The 12,721-nt window shown below is 40.9% G+C and overlaps 1 protein-coding gene across 1 annotated transcript in view; it reads right to left on the bottom strand.

Moving 5' to 3' along the window:
• KIF1A (kinesin family member 1A) overlaps positions 1-12,721 on the bottom strand; it is a 200,416-nt gene that overhangs the window by 62,111 nt on the left and 125,584 nt on the right. The window contains 3 exon segments of the mRNA XM_053711551.1: positions 224-359; positions 743-795; positions 798-815. Of these exon segments, the coding sequence (XP_053567526.1) occupies positions 224-359; positions 743-795; positions 798-815 (207 nt within the window).

Raw genomic sequence — 12,721 nt, 5'->3', positions numbered from 1 at the left:
GAAAACTACAATCCGTGCATAATATCAGCCTTACATAAACCATTCTACATAAACCCTAGCACTCTAAAGATGCTAAAATTGCAAAACAGCTAAAGTTGCTACAAAAAGTGTTTTAAACTAGTTTTATGTTCAAATACTTCCATGTATCCTATTTCTGCCAGATTCTCATTGCACTTTGTAATGCTCATGCGGTGATCCTGAAGTGTTTGTGCATTTTAGTTACCTGCACATGTGTTATTGTTGACCTCGTCAGCAGATGGACCACAATCAGGGTTCTGCCCCTGTCCTCCCTCCACAATGCGAAGCTCTTCTTGGGAAGTGCCAGAACGTGTCATCACTGGGCAGGACTCAGCCTGGAACTACCACACAAGGGTATAACAAAGAGCACAAAATCCAGATAATAATATTATTAAGAGACATTTTAATTGTTTTCCAATTGGAGGGAAAAGGAGTGCTCTAGTTCACACGTTTGCTTTTGGTTAAAAACACAGTCAATATTTTAATATATAAATAAACTATTGTAAGAAAAAGGGAAAGTGTATTTTTAAAAGTTATATCCCTTTAATATATAATTATAATTTATTTGTATAGCGCCGCAAAATTCCTTTAATATATATTAACGAGATAACACACAGTCCTGTGGTCCAGACAGAATATATATATATATATATATATAAAAGAAAGATCCCAACAGCTCACTCTAGAAAAAATCTCAAAGACCTCAAGTAGATAAAATACTCACTTTCTGGAAATGTTGGTCATCAAATGATATTTTTGCTGTTCCAGACTGTCGAACCCAGAGCCATAATCAGGGCCTCCTCATCAGCTACAGACAACAGCATAATTATATTTTGAGGCAACAATCACTAAAGTTTCGCAATAATTATAATTATATATATATATTATATTCATAAACATAATTATGTCGCAAATCCTCTTTTAATTAAATACAACAGACTGAAACCTCACTGAGAGATAAGTGAGAAGTGTGAGGTTGATCAACTATCAGCAATAAATTAAAGTGTCAAAAGCTCTGTATGTTGCAAGGGATATTCCCTTTATTTCTGGTTAGATGGAGAAATATTGTACCCATGAATTCTATATATTTTTTGGGTACAACCGAGCATTTTAGAATGCAATCTCTAAATATAACAAACTTTATTTGCACTGCAAAATGGGTCTTGTAGATACAGCCAGTTGGATGAATAAGGTCATTCTTTGGCCAGTGTTTTAACTATTCTGAGGAATAAATATTTATATTTTAGTCATGTTTAAAATAAAAAACAGAATTTATGCTTACCTGATAAATTGCTTTCTCCAACGGTGTGTCCGGTCCACGGCGTCATCCATTACTTGTGGGAATATTCTCTTCCCCAACAGGAAATGGCAAAGAGCACAGCAAAAGCTGTCCATATAGCCCCTCCTCAGGCTCCGCCCCCAGTCATTCGACCGACGGTTAGGAGAAAAAAGGAGAAACTATAGGGTGCCGTGGTGACTGTAGTATATAGAGAAAGAAATTTTTCAAACCTGATTAAAAAACCAGGGCGGGCCGTGGACCGGACACACCGTTGGAGAAAGCAATTTATCAGGTAAGCATCAATTCTGTTTTCTCCAACATTGGTGTGTCCGGTCCACGGCGTCATCCATTACTTGTGGGAACCAATACCAAAGCTTTAGGACACGGATGAAGGGAGGGAGCAAATCAGGTTACCTAAACCGAAGGCACCACGGCTTGCAAAACCTTTCTCCCAAAAACAGCCTCCGAAGAAGCAAAAGTATCAAATTTGTAAAATTTGGCAAAAGTGTGCAGAGAAGACCAAGTCGCTGCCTTACATATCTGATCAACAGAAGCCTCGTTCTTGAAGGCCCATGTGGAAGCCACAGCTCTAGTGGAGTGAGCTGTGACTCGTTCAGGAGGCTGCCGTCCGGCAGTCTCATAAGCCAATCGGATAATGCTTTTCAGCCAGAAAGAAAGAGAGGTAGCCATAGCTTTTTGTCCTCTCCTCTTACCAGAGTAAACGACAAACAAAGATGAGGTTTGTCTAAAATCCTTAGTTGCTTCTAAATAGAACTTTAAAGCACGAACTACATCTAAATTCTGTAGCAAACGTTCCTTCTTTGAAACTGGATTCGGACACAGAGAAGGAACAACTATTTCCTGGTTAATATTCCTGTTGGAAACAACCTTCGGAAGAAAACCAAGCTTAGTACGCAAAATGACCTTATCTGAATGGAACACCAGATAGGGTGTATTACACTGCAAAGCAGATAATTCAGAAACTCTTCTTGCAGAAGAAATAGCAACCAAAAACAGAACTTTCCAAGATAGTAACTTGATATCTATGGAATGTAAAGGTTCAAACGGAACCCCTTGAAGAACTGAAATAACTAAATTTAGACTCCAAGGAGGAGTCAAGGGTCTGTAAACAGGCTTGATTCTGACCAAAGCCTGTGCAAAAGCTTGTACATCTGGCACAGCTGCCAGTCCTTTGTGTAACAAGACAGATAAAGCAGAAATCTGTCCTTTTAGAGAACTCGCTGACAATCCCTTATCCAAACCTTCTTGAAGAAAGGAGAGGATCTTAGGAATTTTAATCTTACTCCAGGAGAATCCCTTGGATTCACACCAACAGATATATCTTTTCCATATTTTATGGTAAATCTTTCTAGTCACAGGTTTTCTGGCTTGGACCAGAGTATCTATCACTGAATCTGAAAACCCACGCTTGGATAAAATCAAACGTTCAATTTCCAAGCAGTCAGCTGCAGAGAAACTAGATTTGGATGTTCAAATGGACCTTGTACTAGAAGATCCTGTCTCAAAGGTAGCTTCCATGGTGGAGCCGAGGACATATTCACCAGGTCTGCATACCAAGTCCTGCGCGGCCACGCAGGAGCTATCAGAATCACTGAGGCCTTCTCCTGTTTGATCCTGGCTACAAGCCTGGGAAGGAGAGGGAACGGTGGAAACGCATAAGCTAGGTTGAACGACCAAGGCGCCACTAATGCATCCACTAGAGTCGCCTTGGGATCCCTGGATCTGGACCCGTAGCAAGGAACCTTGAAGTTCTGACAAGACGCCATCAGATCCATGTCTGGAATGCCCCATAATTGAGTCAACTGGGCAAACACCTCCGGGTGGAGTTCCCACTCCCCCGGATGGAAAGTCTGACGACTCAGATAATCCGCCTCCCAGTTGTCTACTCCTGGGATGTGGATTGCAGATAGGTGGCAGGAGTGATCCTCCGCCCATCTGATGATTTTGGATACCTCTCTCATCGCCAAGGAACTCCTTGTTCCTCCCTGATGGTAGATGTAAGCTACAGTCGTCATGTTGTCTGACTGGAATCTTATGAATCCGGCCTTCGCTAGTTGAGGCCAAGCCCGGAGAGCATTGAATATCGCTCTCAGTTCCTGGATGTTGATCGGGAGAAGAGACTCTTCCCGAGACCATAAACCCTGAGCTTTCAGGGAATCCCAGACCGCGCCCCAGCCTAATAGACTGACGTCGGTCGTGACAATGACCCACTCTGGTCTGCGGAAACTCATTCCCTGAGACAGGTGATCCTGAGACAACCACCAACGGAGTGAGTCACTGGTCATCTGGTCTACTTGAATCTTTGGAGACAAGTCTGTATAGTCCCCATTCCACTGCTTGAGCATGCACAGTTGTAATGGTCTTAGATGAATTCGAGCAAAAGGAACTATGTCCATTGCTGCCACCATCAACCCTACTACTTCCATGCACTGAGCTATGGAAGGCTGCAGAATAGAGTGAAGAACTTGACAAGCGTTTAGAAGCTTTGACTTTCTGACTTCTGTCAAGAAGATCTTCATTTCTAAAGAATCTATTATTGTTCCCAAAAAGGGGACTCTTGTCGACGGAGACAGGGAACTCTTTTTTAAGTTCACCTTCCACCCGTGAGATCTGAGAAAGGCTAGAACAATGTCTGTATGAGCCTTTGCCTTGGAAAGAGACGACGCTTGAATTAGAATGTCGTCCAGATAAGGTGCCACTGCAATGCCCCTTGGTCTTAGAACCGCTAGAAGGGACCCGAGCACCTTTGTGAAAATTCTGGGAGCAGTGGCTAGTCCGAATGGGAGAGCCATGAACTGATAATGTTTGTCCAGAAAGGCGAAACTTAGGAACTGATGATGATCTTTGTGGATAGGAATATGTGGATACGCATCCTTTAAATCCACGGTAGTCATATATTGACCCTCCTGGATTGTAGGTAAAATTGTTCAAATGGTTTCCATTTTGAACGATGGAACTCTGAGAAATTTGTTTAGAATTTTTGAATCCAGAATTGTTCTGAAAGTTCCCTCTTTTTTGGGAACTACAAACAGATTTGAGTAAAACCCCTGACCTTGTTCCACAGTTGGAACTGGGTGGATCACTCCCATCTTTAGCAGGTCTTCTACACAATTTAAGAATGCCTGTCTCTTTATTTGGTTTGAAGATAAGTGAGACATGTGGAACCCTCCCCTTGGGGGTAGTTCCTTGAATTCTAGAAGATAACCCTGAGAGACTATTTCTAGTGCCCAGGGATCCTGAACATCTCTTGCCCAAGCCTGAGCAAAGAGAGAGAGTCTGCCCCCTACTAGATCCGGTCCCGGATCGGGGGCTACCCCTTCATGCTGTTTTGGTAGCAGCAGCAGGCTTCTTGGTCTGTTTACCCTTGTTCCAGCCTTGCATTGGTTTCCAAGCTGGTTTATTCTGGGAAGCGTTACCCTCTTGTCTAGAGGCTGCAGAGTTGGAAGCCGGTCCGTTCCTGAAATTGCGAAAGGAACGAAAATTGGACTTATTCTTAGCCTTGAAAGGCCTATCTTGTGGGAGGGCATGGCCCTTTCCCCCAGTGATGTCTGAAATAATTTCTTTCAATTCGGGCCCAAAAAGGGTCTTACCTTTGAAAGGGATATTAAGCAATTTTGTCTTGGAAGATACATCCGCCGACCAAGACTTTAGCCAGAGCTCTCTATGCGCCACAATTGCAAACCCTGAATTTTTCGCCGCTAATCTCGCTAACTGCAAAGCAGCGTCTAAAATAAAGGAATTAGCTAACTTAAGTGCGTGAATTCTGTCCATGACCTCCTCATATGGAGTCTCCCTACTGAGCGACTTTTCCAGTTCCTCGAACCAGAACCACGCCGCTGTAGTGACAGGAATAATGCACGAAATAGGTTGAAGGAGGTAACCTTGCTGTACAAAAATCTTTTTAAGCAAACCCTCCAATTTTTTATCCATAGGATCTTTGAAAGCACAATTGCCCTCAATGGGAATGGTCGTGCGTTTGGCTAGTGTAGAAACCACCCCCTCGACCTTAGGGACTGTTTGCCATGTGTCCTTCCTGGGGTCGACCATGGGGAACAATTTCTTAAATATAGGAGGAGGGACAAAAGGTATGCCTGGCTTCTCCCACTCCTTATTCACTATGTCCGCCACCCTTTTAGGTATCGGAAAAGCATCAGGGTGCACCGGGACCTCTAGGAACTTGTCCATCTTGCACAATTTTTCTGGAATGACCAGATTGTGACAATTCCAGAGTAGATAGCACCTCCTTAAGTAATGCGCGGAGATGCTCTTATTTAAATTTAAATGTCACAACATCAGGTTCTGCCTGCTGAGAAATTCTTCCTGTATCAGAAATTTCTCCATCTGACAAACCCTCCCTCACTGCCACTTCAGACTGGTGTGAGGGTATGACAAATAAATTATCATCAGCGCCCTCCTGCTCTACAGTGTTTAAAACTGAGCAATCGCGCTTTCTCTGAAATGCTGGCATTTTGGATAAAATATTAGCTATGGAGTTATCCATTACTGCCGTCAATTGTTGCATAGTAACAAGCATTGGTGCGCTAGAAGTACTAGGGGTCGCCTGCGCGGGCATAACTGGTATAGACACAGAAGGAGAGGATGCAGAACTATCCCTACTTCCTTCATCTGAGGAATCATCTTGGGCAACCTTGCTAAATGTGACAGTACTGTCCTTACTTTGTTTGGACGCCATGGCACAATTATCACATACATTTGAAGGGGGAACCACTTTGGCCTCCATACATACAGAACCTGATCTATCTGAAGGTACAGACATGTTAAACAGGCTTAAACTGGTTAATAAAGCACAAAAACTGTTTTTAAACAAAACCGTTACTGTCTCTTTAAATGTTAAACAGGGCACACTTTATTACTGAATATGTGAAAAACTATGAAGGAATTATCCAATCTTTACCAAAATTTCACCACAGTGTCTTAATGCATTCAAAGTATTGCACCCCAATTTTCAAGCTGTTAACCCTTAAAATGCGGAAACCGGAGCCGTTTGCAATTTTAACCCCACTACAGTCCCAGCCACAGCCTTTTTTTTGCGACTTCCCCTATCCCAGGGGGGTATACGATACCAATTCAAGCCTTCTAGGAACGTTTTCAGTGGATACCAGACCCTCTCACATGCAGCTGCATGTACTGCACTCAAAAGAAACTACGCTATAATGGCGCGAAAATGAGGCTCTGCCTACTACAGTGAAAGGCCCTTCCTGACTGGGAAGGTGTCTTAACTAGTGCCTGCCGATAAAAACGTTCCCCAAATAATAAAAAGTGTGAAATCCACTTCAAACTTTAAATAATAACTTAAATAAACAATCGATTTAGCCCTTAAGAGTGTCCACCAGTTAATAGCCCATAATAAGCCCTTTATTCTTTCTGAGTCTAAGAAAATGGCTTACCGACCCCCATGAGGGAAAATGACAGCCTTCCAGCATTACACAGTCTTGTTAGAAAAATGGCTAGTCATACCTTGAGCAGAAAAGTCTGCAAACTGTTCCCCCCAACTGAAGTTCTCTGGGCTCAACAGTCCTGCGTGGGAACAGTAATTGATTTTAGTTACTGCTGCTAAAATCATACTCCTCTTTTAAACAGAACTCTTCATCTCTTTCTGTTTCAGAGTAAATAGCACATACCAGTACTATTTCAAAATATCAAACTTTTGATAGAAGAATAAAAAACTACAACTAAACACCACATACTCTTCACCATCTCCGTGGAGATGCTACTTGTTCAGAGCGGCAAAGAGAATGACTGGGGGGCGGAGCCTGAGGAGGGGCTATATGGACAGCTTTTGCTGTGCTCTTTGCCATTTCCTGTTGGGAAAGAGAATATTCCCACAAGTAATGGATGACGCCATGGACCGGACACACCAATGTTGGAGAAAGGAAATAGAACATGTTCATATTGATGAAAACTATATTTAGAATTAATAAAGGTCTGGTTTCTGTATTAAAAAACATAATTTATGTAAGAACTTACCTGATAAATTCATTTCTTTCATATTAGCAAGAGTCCATGAGCTAGTGACGTATGGGATATACATTCCTACCAGGAGGGGCAAAGTTTCCCAAACCTCAAATTGCCTATAAATACACCCCTCACTACACCCACAAATCAGTTTAACGCATAGCCAAGAAGTGGGGTAATAAGAAAAAAGTGCGAAAGCATAAAAAATAAGGAATTGGAATAATTGTGCTTTATACAAAAAAATCATAACCACCACAAAAAGGGTGGGCCTCATGGACTCCATGAGCTAGTGACGTATGGGATAATGACTACCCAAGACGTGGATCTTCCACGCAAGAGTCACTAGAGAGGGAGGGATAAAATAAAGACAGCCAATTCCGCTGAAAATAATCCACACCCAAAACAAAGTTTAAATCTTATAATGAAAAAAACTGAAATTATAAGCAGAAGAATCAAACTGAAACAGCTGCCTGAAGTACTTTTCTACCAAAAACTGCTTCAGAAGAAGAAAACACATCAAAATGGTAGAATTTAGTAAAAGTATGCAAAGAAGACCAAGTTGCTGCTTTGCAAATCTGATCAACCGAAGCTTCATTCCTAAACGCCCAGGAAGTAGAAACTGACCTAGTAGAATGAGCTGTAATCCTTTGAGGCAGAGTTTTACCCGACTCGACATAAGCATGATGAATTAAAGATTTCAACCAAGATGCCAAAGAAATGGCAGAGGCCTTCTGACCTTTCCTAGAACCGGAAAAGATAACAAATAGACTAGAAGTCTTTCGGAAATTCTTAGTAGCTTCAACATAATATTTCAAAGCTCTAACTACATCCAAAGAATGCAAAGATTTCTCCTTAGAATTCTTAGGATTAGGACATAATGAAGGAACCACAATTTCTCTACTAATGTTGTTAGAATTCACAACCTTAGGTAAAAATTTAAAAGAAGTTCGCAACGCCTTATCCTGATGAAAAATCAGAAAAGGAGACTCACAAGAAAGAGCAGATAATTCAGAAACTCTTCTAGCAGAAGAGATGGCCAAAAGAAACAAAACTTTCCAAGAAAGTAATTTAATGTCCAATGAATGCATAGGTTCAAACGGAGGAGCTTGAAGAGCCCCCAGAACCAAATTCAAACTCCAAGGAGGAGAAATTGACTTAATGACAGGTTTTATACGAACCAAAGCTTGTACAAAACAATGAATATCAGGAAGATTAGCAATATTTCTGTGAAAAAGAACAGAAAGAGCAGAGATTTGTCCTTTCAAGGAACTTGCAGACAAACCTTTATCCAAACCATCCTGAAGAAACTGTAAAATTCTCGGAATTCTAAAAGAATGCCAGGAAAAATGATGAGAAAGACACCAAGAAATGTAAGTCTTCCAGACTCTATAATATATCTTCCTAGATACAGATTTACGAGCCTGTAACATAGTATTAATCACAGAGTCAGAGAAACCTCTTTGACTAAGAATCAAGCATTCAATCTCCATACCTTTAAATTTAAGGATTTGAGATCCTGATGGAAAAAAGGACCTTGCGACAGAAGGTCTGGTCTTAACGGAAGAGTCCACGGTTGGCAAGAGGCCATCCGGACAAGATCTGCATACCAAAACCTGTGAGGCCATGCTGGAGCCACCAGCAGAACAAACAAGCATTCCTTCAGAATCTTGGAGATTACTCTTGAAAGAAGAACTAGAGGCGGAAAGAGATAGGCAGGATGATACTTCCAAGGAAGTGACAATGCATCCACTGCTTCCGCCTGAGGATCCCTGGATTTGGACAGATACCTGGGAAGTTTCTTGTTTCGATGAGAAGCCATCAGATCTATTTCTGGAAGTCCCCACATTTGAACAATCTGAAGAAATACCTCTGGGTGAAGAGACCATTCGCCCGGATGTAACGTTTGGCGACTGAGATAATCCGCTTCCCAATTGTCTATACCTGGGATATGAACCGCAGAAACTAGACAGGAGCTGGATTCCGCCCATACCAGTATTCAAGATACTTCTTTCATAGCCAGAGGACTGTGAGTCCCTCCTTGATGATTGATGTATGCCACAGTTGTGACATTGTCTGTCTGAAAACAAATGAACGATTCTCTCTTTAGAAGAGGCCATGACTGAAGAGCTCTGAAATTTGCACGGAGTTCCAAAATATTGATTGGTAATCTCACCTCCTGAGATTCCCAAACCCCTTGTGCTGTCAGAGACCCCCAAACAGCTCCCCAACCTGTCAGACTTGCATCTGTTGAAATTACAGTCCAGGTCGGAAGAACAAAAGAAGCCCCCTGAACTAAACGATGGTGATCTGTCCACCACGTCAGAGAGTGTCGTACAATCGGTTTTAAAGATATTAATTGAGATATCTTTGTGTAATCCCTGCACCACTGGTTCAGCATACAGAGCTGAAGAGGTCGCATGTGAAAACGAGCAAAGGGGATCGCGTCCGATGCAGCAGTCATAAGACCTAGAATTTCCATGCATAAGGCTACCGAAGGGAATGATTGTGATTGAAGATTTCGACAAGCTGAGATCAATTTTAGACGTCTCTTGTCTGTCAGAGACAGAGTTATGGACACTGAATCTATCTGGAAACCTAAAAAGGTTACCCTTGTCTGAGGAATCAATGAACTTTTCGGTAAATTGATGCTCCAACCATGATCTTGAAGAAACAACACAAGTCGATTCGCATGAGATTCTGCTAAATGTGAAGACTGAGCAAGTACCAAGATATCATCCAAATAAGGAAATACCACAATACCCTGTTTTCTGATTACAGACAGAAGGGCACCGAGAACCTTTGTAAAAATTCTTGGAGCTGTTGCTAGGCCAAACGGCAGAGCCACAAACTGGTAATGCTTGTCTAGTAAAGAGAATCTCAGAAACTGATAGTGATCTGGATGAATCGGAATATGCAGATATGCATCCTGTAAATCTATTGTGGACATATAATGCCCTTGCTGAACAAAAGGCAGGATAGTCCTTATAGTTACCATTTTGAATGTTGGTATCCTTACATAACGATTCAATATTTTTAGATCCAGAACTGGTCTGAAGGAATTCTCCTTCTTTGGTACAATGAAGAGATTTGAATAAAACCCCAGCCCCTGTTCCAGAACTGGAACTGGCATAATTACTCCAGCCAGCTCTAGATCTGAAACACATTTCAGAAATGCTTGAGCTTTCGCTGGATTTACTGGGACACAGGAAAGAAAAAATCTCTTTGCAGGAGGCCTTATCTTGAAGCCAATTCTGTACCCTTCTGAAACAATGTTCTGAATCCAAAGATTGTGAATTGAATTGATCCAAATTTCTTTGAAAAAACGTAATCTGCCCCCTACCAGCTGGGCTGGAATGAGGGCCGTACCTTCATGTGGACTTGGGAGCTGGCTTTGGTTTTCTAAAAGGCTTGGATTTATTCCAGACTGGAGATGGTTTCCAAACTGATACCGCTCCTGTGGGTGAAGGATCAGGCTTTTGTTCCTTATTGTGACGAAAGGAACGAAAACGATTATTAGACCTAAATTTACCTTTAGATTTTTAATCCTGTGGTAAAAAGTTCCTTTCCCTCCAGTAACAGTTGAGATAATAGAATCCAACTGAGAACCAAATAATTTATTACCCTGGAAAGAAAGGGAAAGCAAAGTTGACTTAGAAGACATATCAGCATTCCAAGTTTTAAGCCATAAAGCTCTTCTAGCTAAAATAGCTAGAGACATATACCTGACATCGACTCTAATGATATCAAAGATGGCATCACAAATAAAGTTATTAGCATGTTGAAGAAGATTAACAATGCTATGAGAATTATGATCTGTTACTTGTTGCGCTAAAGCTTCTAACCAAAAAGTTGAAGCTGCAGCAACATCCGCTAAAGATATAGCTGGTCTAAGAAGATTACCTGAACATAAGTAAGCTTTTCTTAGAAAGGATTCAATCTTCCTATCTAAAGGATCCTCAAAGGAAGTACTATCTGCCGTAGGAATAGTAGTACGTTTAGCAAGAGTAGAGATAGCCCCATCAACTTTAGGGATTTTGTCCCAAAACTCTAATCTGTCAGATGGCACAGGATATAATTGCTTAAAACGTTTAGAAGGAGTAAATGAATTACCCAAATTATTCCATTCCCTGGAGGGACAGGAAAAACTTCTGGAATAACTACAGGAGATTTAAAAACCTTATTTAAACATTTAGATTTAGTATCAAGAGGACCAGAATCCTCTATTTCTAATGCAATTAAGACTTCTTTAAGTAAAGAACGAATAAATTCCATTTTGAATAAATATGAAGATTTATCAGTATCAACCTCTGAGACAGAATCCTCTGAACCAGAGGAACCATTATCAGAATCAGAATGATGATGTTCATTTAAAAATTCATCTGAAAAATGAGAAGTTTTAAAAGACCTTTTACGTTTACTAGAAGGAGGAATAACAGACATGGCCTTCTTAATGGATTTAGAAACAAAATCTCTTATGTTATCAGGAACACTCTGAGTATTAGATGTTGACGGAACAGCAACAGGTAATGTAACATTACTAAAGGAAATATTATCTGCATTAACAAGTTTGTCATGACATTCATTACAAACAACAGCTGGAGGAACAGATACCACAAGTTTACAGCAGATACACTTAACTTTGGTCGATCCAGCACCAGGCAGCGTTTTTCCAGAAGTATCTTCTGACTCAGTGTCAATCTGGGACATCTTGCAATATGTAATAGAAAAAACAACATATAAAGCAAAATTTGATCAAATTCCTTAAATGACAGTTTCAGGAATGGGAAAAAATGCCAGTGAACAAGCTTCTAGCAACCAGAAGCAATAAATAATGAGACTTAAATAATGTGGAGACAATAGTGATGCCCATATTTTTTAGCGCCAAAAAAGACGCCCACATTATTTGGCGCCTAAATGCTTTTGGCGCCAAAAATGACGCCACATCCGGAACGCCGACACTTTTGGGGCAAAAAACGTCAAAAATGACGCAACTTCCGGCGACACGTATGACGTCGGAAACAGAAAAAAAAATTTGCGCCAAAAAAGTCAGCGCCAAGAATGACGCAATAAAATGAAGCATTTTCAGCCCCTGCAAGCCTAACAGCCCACAGGGAAGAAAGTCAAATTTTAAGGTAAGTAAAAAATTTATTTATTCATATGCATTATCCCAAATATGAAACTGACTGTCTGAAATAAGGAACGTTGAACATTCTGAGTCAAGGCAAATAAATGTTTGAATACATATATTTAGAACTTTATATAAAAGTGCCCAACCATAGCTTAGAGTGTCACAGAAAATAAGACTTACTTACCCCAGGACACTCATCTACATGTAGTAGAAAGCCAAACCAGTACTGAAACGAGAATCAGTAGAGGTAATGGTATATATAAGAGTATATCGTCGATCTGAAAAGGTAGGTAAGAGAT

Source organism: Bombina bombina, chromosome 4 (assembly GCF_027579735.1).
Source record: "Bombina bombina isolate aBomBom1 chromosome 4, aBomBom1.pri, whole genome shotgun sequence".
NCBI classification, from domain to species: domain Eukaryota; kingdom Metazoa; phylum Chordata; class Amphibia; order Anura; family Bombinatoridae; genus Bombina; species Bombina bombina.
Note: the sequence above shows the minus strand (reverse complement) of the source record. Positions and strands in the feature narration are given on the sequence as shown.